The sequence below is a fragment of the Acaromyces ingoldii genome (assembly GCF_003144295.1).
Source record: "Acaromyces ingoldii strain MCA 4198 unplaced genomic scaffold FA10scaffold_1, whole genome shotgun sequence".
NCBI lineage: Eukaryota > Fungi > Basidiomycota > Exobasidiomycetes > Exobasidiales > Cryptobasidiaceae > Acaromyces > Acaromyces ingoldii.
Window position 1 is genome coordinate 128,450 of NW_020290247.1, and position 12,944 is coordinate 141,393.

A 12,944-nucleotide genomic window follows, 5' to 3' on the forward strand; every position below is an offset into this window, starting at 1 on the left:
TAGTGTACAGTTCTCTAGCTAGTGTTAGAGAGAGAAGTGACGACTTGTCTCAGACATCTCGCTTTTTGCCCACCTTTTTGCCTTTTTCATCATCGTCGTTCTCTCTCACTCTCCCTCCCTCTCGCGCTCTCCCTCCTCCCTCTTCCTCCCCTCTCCCCTCGTCACCTGCCCGATCGCTGTCTCGCCTTGCGTCACACATCGTCCGTCTATACCCATCGACACGGGCGTGCGCGACTGCGATTTGCCAACACGCTCGCTATCTCCCGCCCTTCTCTTACATCCCATCAGTCTCGCTTGGCTATGAGGACATCGCTTTTCGTCGCCTCGGTGGCGGCATCTGTGATGGCAGCTGCAGTGGGCGTCGCTGCCCAGCAGACGAGCGACCAGTGCGTCTCGCTCAAGGGCAGCACCCAGTGCCCGTCGTTCCAGGATGCATACGTGAACCCGTCGAACCTCTCGTCGGCATGGCCCTGGTTCAGCCAGGTGTCGGATGTCCAGTCGTTTGACGACCAGTTTGCCCAGTACTTTACCGACCCGACGCGATTCATTGCCACGAAGCTCAACCGCCAGCTGCAGTGCAACCGCACCGGCTCGGACAACACGACGCTGCAGTGGGAGCGCACCATCCTCTGCGGCCAGTTCAGCCAGATCAGCTACTCTGCCCAGTGCAACATCCAGAACCGCGCCGACCCAATCATGGTGTGCCAGGACACGTGCATCGAGTACAGTGACTCGGAGAACACGATTGTGGCCAACCCGCAGATCTGCACGCCCACCGACAGTCTCACCTACGACCACAACCAGACGCGCGCCGCGACGCTGCTCAAGGACTACGTTACATGCACCAACTGGACCAGCCTCGTGTCGACGAACAATGCGACGTGCGTCTCGGGTGCCTCCAACGAGGGCAACTGTGGCTATGGCCCGGGTGTCAGCACCCAGCTCTGCGAGGTTTGCGACCCGTCGGGCAACCGCACCGTGCCTGCCTGCTGCTATGATCGCCAGACAGATCTGAGCCAATGCGCCTCGTACGGCCACCCTGGCGCTGCTGCCGTGGTGGCCACCACGAGTGTCGCTACGGGCTTCCAGACGGCCACCTCGTCGTCGAGTACCGGACAGGCCACGGGCAGCGGCGGCTCGTCGCGCGCAGGCCAGGACAACCAGAACGGCGGTGGCGGCACCAACCTCAGCGGCGGCCAGCTGGCCGGCATCATCGTCGGCTGCATTGCTGGTGCAGCGCTCCTCGGTGCATTCCTCGCCTGGCTCCTCTTTGGACGCAGGCGCCGCAACAAGCAGGACCACGAGGCCTCGCGCGGCCTCGTCTACGGTGCCGCGGGCGCAGGCGCAGCCGGTGCAGCCTCGCGCGAGAAGAACTCGGGCGGATGGAACCACAGCGATGCCGACACGGCCCGCTCCCTGGGCGGCAGTCCCGCGGACAACAAGTCGCCGCGAAGCATGGACGGCGGCGCGCCCCTCGTTGGCGGAGCTGCGCTGGCGGGTGCGGGTGCGGGTGCAGGTGCAGGTGCCGCTGCTGCTGGTGCTGCATCAGCCTCGCACGACAGGCCCCAGAGCGGCCTCTCGTCGGGCACCACGGGCTCGGGCACCGATGGCCGAGGCACCACCGTGGCCGTCGTCAAGGACCAGTACACGGGCCAGGACATTTTCCCCGGCGAGGAAGTCGTCGCCATCTACCCGTACAATGCCTCGCTCAACGACGAGCTCACGCTCGAGCCCGAGCAGCGGCTCACCGTCCTCCGTCTCTACGACGACGGCTGGGCCCTGGGCCGGACGCTCGACGGCAAGGAGGGCGCCCTGCCGCTCGTGTGTGTCAGCAGCGCAAAGGGCGATGCCCCCGCGCGGCTCCGGGCCGGCAGCGCCAGAGACACGACGACGGGCACCTCGGACGACGAGGGCCTCACCTCGGGCAACGAAGGTGGCTTCACCAGCAGCGTCGACGGCGCCGTCACTGCCGACGAGGGCGGCTTCACCAGCGACGGAGGCCGGAGCAGAGGAAGCAGGCGGTAGTCGCCGTGCCCTCTTCCCCTTTCCTTTCCTCTTTGCGTCATCGTCATGCAGCTACCTTTGCAAGCTTGCTCCCCGTCGTGGTTGCTATCTCTCTCTCTCTCTCTCTCTTGTCGCTAAAAGGGGCGCAGGATGCTGCTGCGGCCTTTGTCTGCCTCGCTCGCTCGCTCGCTCTTGTCTGCCCTTCTCTGGTCACCTATTTTTTTACCTCTTCTTTTTCATTGCTCTCTCATCCATTGTAGCCCCTCATTCGCCGCATACAGACACTCCTTTCCGTGATCAATCCTCTGCTCTTCGAGAAGAAATCCTCATTGCAATTCTGATCTCTGTGATCTCACTATTCTCAAAGGACTTCAGCAGTGTGGCCATAGTAGTAGTACAGGACAACGTGGGCCGCACGGATCAATCTCAGTCGTCGCGGTCCTGCACGCCCGTCGCCTCAAAGTAGCTCGGCGGCAGGTCGGTGACGAGGTCGTCCTCTGCAAAGCGCCAGGCGTGTGCGTCGTGCGACGTATGGCCCGTCGACGATGCCGCCTCGTCCTCGTCGTCGTCGTCGTCGTCGAGTTCGTGGTCTGGCCCGCCACCGATGGGCGTGCCGTGGCCGTTGACGGAGGACTGCGTCGAGTGCGGTGCCGTCGTTGGTGCGGCGGCAGGCGGGAGCGGTGGTAGCGGCGCTTGTGCTCGCGACGGCAGGGGCGGCGGAGCTGCTGATGTCTGTGCTGCTGCTGCTGCCGCTTGTGCCGCGACCGACGGCGGCGCAGGGCTCGGCGATGGTGACGATGCTGGCGAGGACGCCAGACGGCGCTTCTCGTCGGGATAGCCGTGGTTGTGCTGCGTGCTTGTCCGGGCGGGCTGCGTTGCCGGCCTCGACGAGGGCCCCGCCTGGGCTTGTGCTGGCGGCGGCGGTCTCCGAGCAGGCTGACCAGTCGATGTGCGGGCAGGAGAAGCCGGATTAGCAGCAGCAGCTGCTGCAGCTGCAGACGAAGGCACGCGCGAGGGAGAAGGCTTCGCCGGTTTCGACGTCGTCGGCGTTCTCGATGCTTGCGGTCTGTTGCTGCTGCTGCTGCCAACAGCAGCAGCAGCAGCCCGCCTTCGCTGGCCAGAAGGCGGCTGCGGTGCGGGCGGGGGCATCGGCGGCGGGCAGGAGAGGACGACGGGCTCTGAATGCACCAAGGGCCCATTCCGGACGAGCTGGACGCCGACAAAGTACTCGAGCGTGAGGATGGAGGTGTCGAAGCAGGGCGAGCAGGTGGGCGGCAGGTCGACGATGCCCAGGTACGAGTCCTTGCGGCGGTTGACGATGCCCGACTTTGCCGTCGTGTTCTTGGGCGTGAAGTCGACGCTCTGGATCGGATCGGCGTCGGCCGACTGTCGACCGAGGGACATGTTGCGGACGAGGTGGCCCGAGACGGGGCCCTTGGCGCGGGCGTAGGTGCGCGTGCGCTGGTACAGGGCCACGGTGGGCACGCGCGACAGGGCCGCCTCGTCGAGCTGATGGCCCTTCCACTCGACGTCGCGGATGAGCAGGTAGGGGATCCCCGACCGGAGGGCAAACAGCTTGGGTTTTCTTGGCAGTAGTAAGGTCCACGACTCGCTCGAGGGTGCGTTGGGCGCCGTCTGCGTGACCTGGGCCCCAAAGAGGAGCTTGGAGAAGAAGCCCGGGCCTGCGTCGTTGCCCTTGGCTGGAGACGCGGCGGCGGCGGCGGCGGCGGCGGCTGCCTTTCTCTGCTTGCCCTTGCCGCCCTGCAGCATCGGGTCCACCAGTCGCACGGGCTCCCACTGGCCCAGTGGCTCGGCGAGCTTGTCGAGCATCATCTGCAGGCCAGAGGCGGCATCAGCCCGTGCGTTTCTGGCGGCAAACGAGGCGCGGAGCGTCGCGTCAATCTCGGCGGCCAGACGGAGCCTCCGATGCAGCAGCGGCTCCACGTCCTTGCCCGCCGGTGGGGGAGGGAGGTAGACAAAAGGCGCAAAGACGCGGTCGTTGGCGCGAAACATGCCCGGCCGCTCGACGGTCAGCTTGGCGTACCACTTGACGCTCGCCCACTCCGTCGTGGCGCCGGGCAGGGGCAGCGCCGAGGTGAGGGCGGCGACCTTACCGCGCATGTCGTCGAGGCCGCTCCCTCCTGACCGGCGTTGTTGTTGCTGCTGCTGCTGCTGCTGCTGACGCCGCTGCTGCTGCGACTGGGCAGCTTGGTTGGCCGTAATGACGGGCTGGAGGACAAAGCTGGGCGGCAGGGCCTCGCCCTTGGACGTCTGCGCGGGCAGGTCGATGGAAAAGGCAAAGTCGTGGGAGCCCTTTGTGAGCACGGTGGGGTCCTCGACGGCGGGAAACGTCGACGGAGCATCCTTGTTCTTGGTCGCCGTCCAGAGCTTGGACTCGAGCTGGAGCAGGAGCACCTCCTTTTCCACACATGGCTCTATGTTGGGGTGTGCCTGGCTGAGTGGGAATGGCGCCTGCGCGGTGCCTGCCCGGGGCACCTGCACCTTGGCTACCGCCTTGATCTGTGGGGACTAGTCAGCATTCCGCTCTTGTAGACTGAGTAGACACGCCACTCACCTTGAGACGGATGGCCGAGACACGGTCGCCCTCCTGCGCATGCACCGTGACTTTGCCCTTGATGGCGCCCGTGCCGCGCTGCTGGGAGCCGCCCATGAAGGTGAGCGTCTTCTGGGGCGGCGTCGAGACGTCGAGGAGCACGCGGCCGTTCTGGCTCGCAAAGCTGTGCCGCGTCTTGAGGGCGCCCGAGCGCAGCTGCTCCTCGCGCAGCGCTGCCGCGGCGCGGCGCGCCTCCCGGGCATCGCCCTTGGCCATGCGCGTCCGCGGCATCTGGTCGAGGGCCTCCTGTGCGTGTCCGGGCGCGGCGTTGCGCACCTCGTCGGGCACCTCGTCCTCGTCGGCGCCCTGGCGCGGCTGGCGGTGGTAGAGGGGGGGCGCAGTCGTCGCAGTCGTGTCCGATCGGCGCACGTTCGCGCCTGTGCCGGCGCTGCTGCTGCTGCTCGGCGCCGAGGGCCCGGGTGCGTGGCCAAACGAAGACGTGCGTTCGTCGATGAGCTGGTAGACCGAGTCCTGGACGGCAGCAAACGTCTGGAAAATCTGGTCGCGACGAGACATGGGCGAGCAAAAGGGGCAGCACAGTGGCGAGGGCACTAGTCGTCGGAGCTGCTGCTGCTGCTGCTGCTGCTGCACTGCTTGGCCTACTTTGTGGCTGCCGAAACGCAGAGCCAAGGAAAAATAAATCGAAGCCTACACGCGCACACGCAGAGAGTGTCCCGATTCCCGTGCCCTGACCCCTCGTGGGACTGCCAATTTTTCGGGGGGAAAACGCAAAGCGAAGCCTTATCTGAGTCGAGTCGAGAAGAAAGGTGCAAGCAACAACCTGTCAAAGCAAGCAGTAACAACACCATGTCAGACGAACAGGGAGCCGACTTCACCAAGCGCAAGCTCTGGGGCGGCCGCTTCACGGGCACCACGGACCCCATCATGCATGCCTTCAACGAGTCGCTGTCCTACGACCAGCGCATGTGGGCCCAGGACATCCGCGGCTCCCAGGCATATGCGCGTGCCCTCGTCGGCTGCAACATCCTCACGCCCGACGAGCGCGACACCATCATCAAGGGGCTCGACCAGGTCGGCGCAGAGTGGAAGGCGGGCAAGTTCCAGGCCGAGGCCGACGACGAAGACATCCACACGGCCAACGAGCGCCGGCTCAAGGAGCTCATCGGCCCCGTCGCAGGCAAGCTCCACACGGGCCGGAGCCGAAACGACCAGGTGGCGACCGACATGCGCCTCTGGCTCCTCGACGAGGCCGAGGCGCTGCAGACGCTCCTCGGCGAGCTGCTCCACGTCCTCGTTGCACGCGCACGGGCCGAGGTCGACGCGCTGATGCCCGGCTACACGCACCTGCAGCGCGCCCAGCCGATCCGCTGGAGCCACCTGCTCCTGTCCCACGCCTCGGCCCTGGCGTCCGACTATGCGCGGATCCGCGACCTGCGCCCGCGCATCTCCGTCCTGCCCCTCGGCAGCGGACCTCTGGCAGGCAACCCGTTTGCAGGCCTGGACCGTGCCGCCATCGCGCGCGACTTGGGCTTCGCCACCGTGGGCACCAACAGCATGCACTCGGTCAGCGACCGCGACTTTGTCGTCGAGACGCTCATGTGGGCCAGCTTGACCATGATCCACATCTCCAAGATGGCCGAGGACCTCATCATCTACTCGTCGGCCGAGTTTGGCTTTGTCCAGCTCAGCGACGCATACAGCACCGGCTCGTCGATTATGCCCCAGAAGAAGAACCCAGACAGCCTGGAGCTGCTGCGCGGCAAGTCGGGCCGTGTCTTTGGCCAGGTGGGTTCTCACCCTTTGCTTCTCGATATCAGACCAGCTCAACTCTTGTCTTTCAACAGATGTCGGGCTTCATGATGACACTCAAGGGCATCCCCTCGACGTACAACAAGGACCTGCAGGAGGACAAGGAGCCCCTCTTTGACGCAGTCGACACGGTGCGACGCAGCCTCCAGATTGCCACGGGCGTCATCAGCACAATGAGTGTGAGTCTGCTTCTTCTTCTTTGGTAGTGTAAATCGCATCCAGGTTGTTGAGCTTACAAATCGAGCCTTGCGACCGGCGTGAAATGCGTCCACAGACCTTCCCAGAGAGGATGCGCAGCGCATTGACGCCCGACATGCTCGCGACGGACCTGGCCGAGTACCTCGTGCGAAAGGGCATTCCCTTCCGGGAGACGCACCACGTCAGCGGCTCGGCCGTGCGGCTGTCCGAGGAGCGCAAGTGCAGCCTGTCGGACCTCACGGTCAAGGACCTCCAGTCGCTGCACCCGGCCTTTGAGGACGACGTGCTCAAGGTCTGGTCCTTTGACGAGAGCGTCGAACGGAGGGATGCGACGGGTGGGACGTCGAAGCGGGCCGTGCTGGAGCAGTGCGACCGCCTCGAGGCCAGTCTTGCCAAGTGATGTACATATTCAATCCAAGAGTCATGCTAGATCGTTGAAATCATGCCAAATAGATACAGACGTGCTTCTTATTCTGTACACCTGCTCATCTCATCTCATGGCTCAAAGGGCTGATTGGCATCGCCGTAGTAGTGGAGCAGGACATTGGCAAAGCCATTGCCGGACCAGAAGGCCTGCTTCTCGCCCGTGGCCGCGTGGTCGTAGAGCGCCTCTGTCCAGTCCAGCGTCTGGCCCAGCGTCGTCTCCACGACGGGGATCTCCCGTGTCTCCGCGTCGGCGTCGGACGCAAGCGCGTCCTTGGCCACTGCTGAGCCCGCACCGCGCTGGGCGACGCTGCCGATCTGCAGGATCGCCAGGTCCTCGAGCTTGTCCACGGCCTCGAGACGCCGCCACGGCTGCTGCCTGCCGCTCGCAAAGTCGCCCCACCGCCTCATGAGATCCGCGCTGAGCACCCGCTCAGCCTCTGTGAATCCCGCGTCACCTTCGTCTTCTTCCTCGTAGTCGTCGGGATCGGCTTCGGGCCGGAAGTCGCCCGGCGCACCGTATGCGTCGCGCGCAAAAATGTAGGCCTGGCTCCCGTCGTTGCCAAACACATAGGGAATCTCGGCCGTGTGCAGCACGCCGAGGCTCTTGTAGACCTCTTTTCCCACGGCGTTGTTCTGCCCCCTGCTCAGGCGCGCCGAGGGGACGTGCGCAAAGCAGTAGCCGTACGCCGGCACACCGCCGCTGCCGCCCTGCGACGACGCCAGCGACGCCATCAGCGCACGCACGGGCGCTTGGAAGAGGGCGTCGCCCGTGTAGGCGGCGCACGTGTCGAATGCGCGGCCATTGGCCTGCACCTGCTCCGTCGCATAGAGGCGCCGCACGTCGGCCAGCAGCGCCGGGTGGTAGCCGGCGACGTGGTCGTGGAGCGCGCTGGGCGTCTGGACCATGAAGTTGAACATGGTGCCCTCGTCGACGCAGTAGCCGAGGATGATGCCTTCCTGTGCGTTGTTGAGCCCCGCAGCAGGGAGACCCCCGGCGCGGAGCTCCTCGAGGAAGCTCGGCTGCACCAGGACGCCGTCCCAGGTGGGCCCAAAGAGCGACATGGGCTCCAGCTCCATCGTCTTGGCGTCGGCCTGCCGCCGGTCGCGCGGCCGGCCCTTGGCCTCGTTGACGCTGTATTCTGTCCGTGGCCGGCGCGAGGGTAGGGAGGAAGCAGCCCCGATGAGGTCGTCGGGAGAGGCTTTGCGCATCACGGCCAGCTTGTCGGCGTCGGACGAGGACGGTGAGGCGCCCAGCTTGACGGCGACGGCGTCAAAGGTTGCCTGCTGCGAGGCCAGCGTCCGCGGCAGCACCGTCAGCGCAGTGCCGCTCTGAAGAATGGCGCGCGAAAAGAGGTTCTTTGGCATGCGTGTCGAGAGGATGAGGTAGTCTGTTCGTATGTCAGGGTCAGACCTTTCTTCAAGAGTCGCGATGCAAGTCCTGGGTCCAAGTGAAACCCACGAAGAAGGATGCTGCCGGCCGACTCGCCGAAGGCGCATACATTGTCCTTGTTGCCTCCAAACACAGCAATGTTGTCCCGGATCCACTCGAGACCGGCAATGACGTCCCACATGCCGTAGTTGCCCGTGCCCTCGTCGGGGTGCTGCGCCGCGAGGCTGCGCGAGGCGCCCCAGCCAAGGAGGCCCAGCCGGTAGGAGAGATGGACGACGATGGTCCCCGTCTCGTTTGCGAGGCGTGCACCGTCAAAGAGGGGCTGCGACGCTGAGCCCTGGACAAAGGCGCCGCCGTAGACCCAGGCCTGTTGTTGAAGAAGAAGATGCATGCGCTAGAGTGTGAGCCCTTGCTTTGCTGAGGAAAAGCCAGGCACAGACCCACCATGACGGGCAGCGGGCCCTTTTTGTCCTTGGGCACCCAGACGTCGAGATAGAGGCAGTCCTCACTGCTGAGATCGCCTTTGAGGCCATCATCGCTGCGGTCCTTCCAGATCGCCCGCTTGAGCTTGAGGTCCTGCGACGGGTCGCGGTGCCAGGCGCTCTTGCGCACCGCAGGCCGCCAAGAGGGCGCCGGTCCCTGCGGCTTCCGCCATCGGAGCTCGCCCATGGGCGGCTGCGCAAAGGGAATGCCGAGGTACGCCGATACGTTGCCAGCCTTGCCATTGGAGGCAACAGGCTCGACGTACACGGTGCGGGCTTCTATGACGCCCTGCGAGGCGATGTCGACTTGGTCGGAGGACATGACGATGCTTAATTTGGCGAGCTCACGGACAGGATGACGCCCAACGGCCTTCCTTTTATCTTCTTTGCCAGGAGTGGCTCGGCAGCTGTTCGGATCAGGCTTGCGTGACGGCGCCTCCCGCCGTATTCGGGTCCCGTGCGTGATGGACAAGTTCCGTTGGACGCGGGGGTAAACTTCGCAGGAAGACTTCGCGCCATTCCGAGCACCAACACCCAGTGGCACTCTGCTCCACCTCCGAGGCGCCTCCGAGGAAGCGGTCCGTCATTGGAGACAGGGAAATCTGTCACTCCTTTTCGATAAAATAGCACGTGCACGCGACGCACTCGTCGACAACTCTCTCGACATTCTTCCGTCGACGATTCAACGGCCTCCTTTTAGCTGCAACCGCTTCACAAGGAGACAAGCGCGATCGACGAGAGGATGAAGGTCACACAGGGTGCATCATCGGGCCCGTCTGGGTCGCGGGAGTCGCGCGTGGCGACGCACTCGCACATCAAGGGCCTCGGCCTCGGCGAAGACGGCACCGCACTCACCGGCACGGCCCAGGGCTTCATTGGGCAGCGGCAGGCCAGGGAGGCCTGCGGGCTCGTTCTCGATCTCATCCGCCTCAAGAAGTTTGCGGGAAGGGCTCTGCTGCTGGCTGGTGGTCCGGGGACGGGTAAGACGGCGCTGGCGTTGGGTATCGCGCACGAGCTCGGCCAGAAGGTGCCCTTCTGCCCCATGGTCGGCTCTGAGGTGTACAGCTCCGAGGTGAAGAAGACCGAGGTGCTGATGGAGAACTTCCGTCGCGCAATCGGTGAGTTTTCGGAGCTCCTCATCTCCATGTCTCCCTTTCACTGGACGTCGACTCACTCACACACTGGATGCTGCGTCACTGCACACAGGCCTGCGGGTGCGCGAGATCAAGGAGGTGTACGAGGGCGAGATCACGGAGCTGACGCCGACCGAGACGGAGAACCCGCTGTCGGGATACGGCAAGACAATCTCGCACGTCGTCATCGCGCTCAAGACGGTCAAGGGCACCAAGCAGCTCCGACTGGACCCGAGCGTGTACGAGAGCATCATGAAGGAGCGCGTCAGCATCGGCGACGTCGTCTACATCGAGGCCAACACTGGGGCCGTCAAGAGAGTCGGCCGGTCAGACGCCTATGCGACCGAATTTGACCTCGAGGCTGAAGAGTATGTGCCGCTGCCCAAGGGCGAGGTGCACAAGCGCAAGGAGGTGGTGCAGGACGTGACGCTCCACGATCTCGACATGGCCAATGCCAAGCCGCAGGGAGGGCAGGACATCATGAGCGTCGTCGGCCAGCTCGTCAAGGGCAGGCGGACCGAGGTGACGGACAAGCTGCGCGGCGAGATCAACCGCGTTGTGGATCGGTACATTGAGCAGGGCCTGGCTGAGCTCGTGCCCGGCGTGCTGTTCATCGACGAGGTGCACATGCTCGACATCGAGTGCTTCACCTACCTCAACCGCGCCCTCGAGTCGACCATCAGCCCGCACGTCATCCTGGCCACCAACCGGGGCAACTGCGTCGTCCGGGGCACCGAGTACGACGGTGGTGCCGGCTCAGGCAGCCAAGGCATCGTCGCGCCGCACGGCATTCCTCTCGACCTGTTGGACCGGTGCATGATCGTGCGGACAGCGCCCTATGACCGTGACGAGATTCGCGAGGTGCTACGGCTGCGCACCAAGACGGAGAGCCTCGTCATTGCCGAAGACGCCCTCGAGAAACTGACCGACGACGGCATGCAGAGCTCGTTGAGGTATGTTCTTCTTGCAGCTCGTCCGTCTTTTTTCAACTAATCCAACGCTGACTTTGCTATTGCCTTGCCTATTCTTCCTTCCAGATATGCACTCCAGCTTCTGACGCCAGCGAGCATCCTGGCGCGCGTGTCTGGCCGCTCGCAGGTGTCGTTGGCCGACCTGGAAGAGTCGCACAGCCTCTTCATCGATGCCAGGACCAGCGCCCACAACCTCGTCTCAGGCAGCCTGAGGGCGTCCAAGATGATCTAGTCACCTCTCTCTTAAGGCCTCTCGAAAACTTGTAAAAGTAGCTTACACACCCAAGAAGGATTCAATCACTCTCTCTCTTTTCTTTCCATTGCCAAATCATGAGGTGGTAGGGGACACATTGATCGTGCCCCACGAGGTGTGCATAAAGGGGACAAAGCCGACCTTTTTGAAGAAACGAAGCGCTGCCTCGTTGTCCTCGGCCTCGGTCGCCAGGAAATACTCGGTGGGAAGCTGGGGCGATAAGCCGGCGCGCTCAAACGAGGTGCGTTGGGCTTCGAGCACCATGGGCTCTATGCGATCGACGCACACATGGCCCACGCTCTTCTTCTTTGCTTCCTTTGTCGGATCGCCTTGCGACGGCTGCGATGATCGCAGGAAGCGGCGGTAGGCCGGCGCGACGTGCAGGCTGCCCAATGTCATGTCCTCGTGCACAAAGGCCCAGCCAGCAGCAGCGCCTCTGGCCCTCTCGCGCGCGTACTCTGCGTCTGTCTCTTGCCTTTCTTCGCCGCCCGGGGTGAAGGCATCGCGCAGGATAATGGAGCGGTCCCTGCGTGCATCAATGTACCACGTCGGATAAGAAATCTTGTTGATGCCCTGAACCTGTTCCGTCAAGATCAACACTCTTCTGAGTTAGCTAGCCTGCCCAAGGATCGAAGCTGGATGATGGGGGGACACACTCACGAGCCGGACATCGGAGTCGCTCTGGATCGTCGCCTCGTGCCAGTCTTTATCTTGATCCTCGACCGGAAGGGGCAGCAATTGCCGCTGGTCCTGTCGGAGAAAGTGAATGTAGTCGTGAATGTATTCGACTGCGCCCTTTTCGCGCCAGTACCGTACCGCGGGCGTGTGCACTGCGCCGAGCCCGACCAAGAAGTTGGGAGCCGCCGCTGTTGTCGTGCTGCCTATGAGCCTCTGCATCGCGCGTGGGATGTACTCGAGCAGAAGATGGTCGAGAAGTGCCTTGGTCGCGGGCGACAGGGGTGCGGTGCCGTCGCTGTCCTGCGTCTGGCTGCTGAGCCAGAGCGAGAGCATTGGTCGGCCCCATCTCTCTGGGTTTACTCTGAGGATGTCGGCATGCGTCGCGCCGCCCGGTCCCATGTATCCGATCATGATGACGGCGTACGGCTCCTCCTCTGCTTCTTGTTCCTGTTCCTCTTCTTTCTCTCGCTGCTCCTTGCCGTCAGCTGCGCGGAGCACATCGCTGGGCACGCGACGCCCCACGACGGCAACCTGCACTTGCTGCCGGTATGCCTCAACGACGTCCCAGCGCCACTGGTCGAGCTCGTCGCCGTGCTTGGCGCGCCTCGCTGCATCCAGCTCGTCGGCCTGCTGCGCATACCAGCTCGACGTAAAGGGCGCAAGGAGCATCGAGCGGAGGTGCATCGACGTGGGCATGTTGGGCCCGCGCGAGAGGTGCGCAATCAGCCCTTCGAACGACAGCGTCCGTCGGTCATGCTCTTCGTACGTCGCCGTCGTCGTGGCCATCGCATCGAGGCTCTTCGTCATCTCGTCGTCGTCTCTCGTCGCCCTCCTCTTTCTGAGAGCGAGGTGGATCCAGTTTCGATCCTCCACCCGCTTTTATAGTAGGAATTTCCTCAGCTCGGCGTTTACAACGAGTCACCCCAGGCTTCTTTTCTTTTACTTTCGGACCCTCGCCCGATCGATCCATCTCAGCTTCTGTTCCTGACGCGATGCGATCAGTCTAAAATGCATCGCTTCTAAAA

The 12,944-nt window shown here is 63.8% G+C and overlaps 6 protein-coding genes across 6 annotated transcripts; 3 read left to right on the forward strand and 3 right to left on the reverse strand.

Annotated features, from left to right (window-relative positions):
• Positions 1–300: 300 nt before the first annotated feature.
• On the forward strand, positions 301–1,980 carry FA10DRAFT_220976 (hypothetical protein; the record flags this gene model as incomplete). Its single annotated transcript, XM_025518548.1, has 1 exon — positions 301–1,980. A coding segment is annotated over one exon (1,680 nt), but the record flags the coding sequence as incomplete, so codon positions are not given.
• Positions 1,981–2,430: 450 nt separating this feature from the next.
• Positions 2,431–5,134, reverse strand: FA10DRAFT_257118 (hypothetical protein; the record flags this gene model as incomplete). The annotated part of the gene is made up of 2 exons (XM_025519839.1): positions 2,431–4,524; positions 4,580–5,134. The coding sequence occupies 2 exons, from the start codon at positions 5,132–5,134 to the stop codon at positions 2,431–2,433; spliced, it is 2,649 nt and encodes an 882-aa protein (XP_025379860.1).
• A 222-nt stretch (positions 5,135–5,356) lies between these two features.
• Positions 5,357–7,053, forward strand: FA10DRAFT_263424 (putative ARG4-arginosuccinate lyase). Its single transcript, XM_025520218.1, has 3 exons — positions 5,357–6,364; positions 6,424–6,567; positions 6,663–7,053. Exons 1-3 carry the CDS (start codon positions 5,426–5,428, stop codon positions 6,984–6,986), a joined length of 1,407 nt encoding a protein of 468 aa, XP_025379861.1. The 5' UTR covers positions 5,357–5,425; the 3' UTR covers positions 6,987–7,053.
• A 28-nt stretch (positions 7,054–7,081) lies between these two features.
• Positions 7,082–9,437, reverse strand: FA10DRAFT_298137 (alpha/beta-hydrolase; the record flags this gene model as incomplete). Its single annotated transcript, XM_025524561.1, has 3 exons — positions 8,847–9,437; positions 8,472–8,769; positions 7,082–8,400 (listed from the first exon to the last, which is right to left on the reverse strand). The coding sequence occupies exons 1-3, from the start codon at positions 9,204–9,206 to the stop codon at positions 7,082–7,084; spliced, it is 1,977 nt and encodes a 658-aa protein (XP_025379862.1). The 5' UTR covers positions 9,207–9,437.
• FA10DRAFT_2060 (RuvB-like helicase 1) lies at positions 9,410–11,268 on the forward strand. Its single transcript, XM_025518462.1, has 3 exons — positions 9,410–10,002; positions 10,091–10,970; positions 11,055–11,268. The coding sequence occupies exons 1-3, from the start codon at positions 9,627–9,629 to the stop codon at positions 11,218–11,220; spliced, it is 1,422 nt and encodes a 473-aa protein (XP_025379863.1). The 5' UTR covers positions 9,410–9,626; the 3' UTR covers positions 11,221–11,268.
• Position 11,269: 1 nt separating this feature from the next.
• On the reverse strand, positions 11,270–12,888 carry FA10DRAFT_263427 (hypothetical protein). The gene is made up of 2 exons (XM_025520219.1): positions 11,902–12,888; positions 11,270–11,820 (listed from the first exon to the last, which is right to left on the reverse strand). Exons 1-2 carry the CDS (start codon positions 12,703–12,705, stop codon positions 11,317–11,319), a joined length of 1,308 nt encoding a protein of 435 aa, XP_025379864.1. The 5' UTR covers positions 12,706–12,888; the 3' UTR covers positions 11,270–11,316.
• Positions 12,889–12,944: the final 56 nt, after the last annotated feature.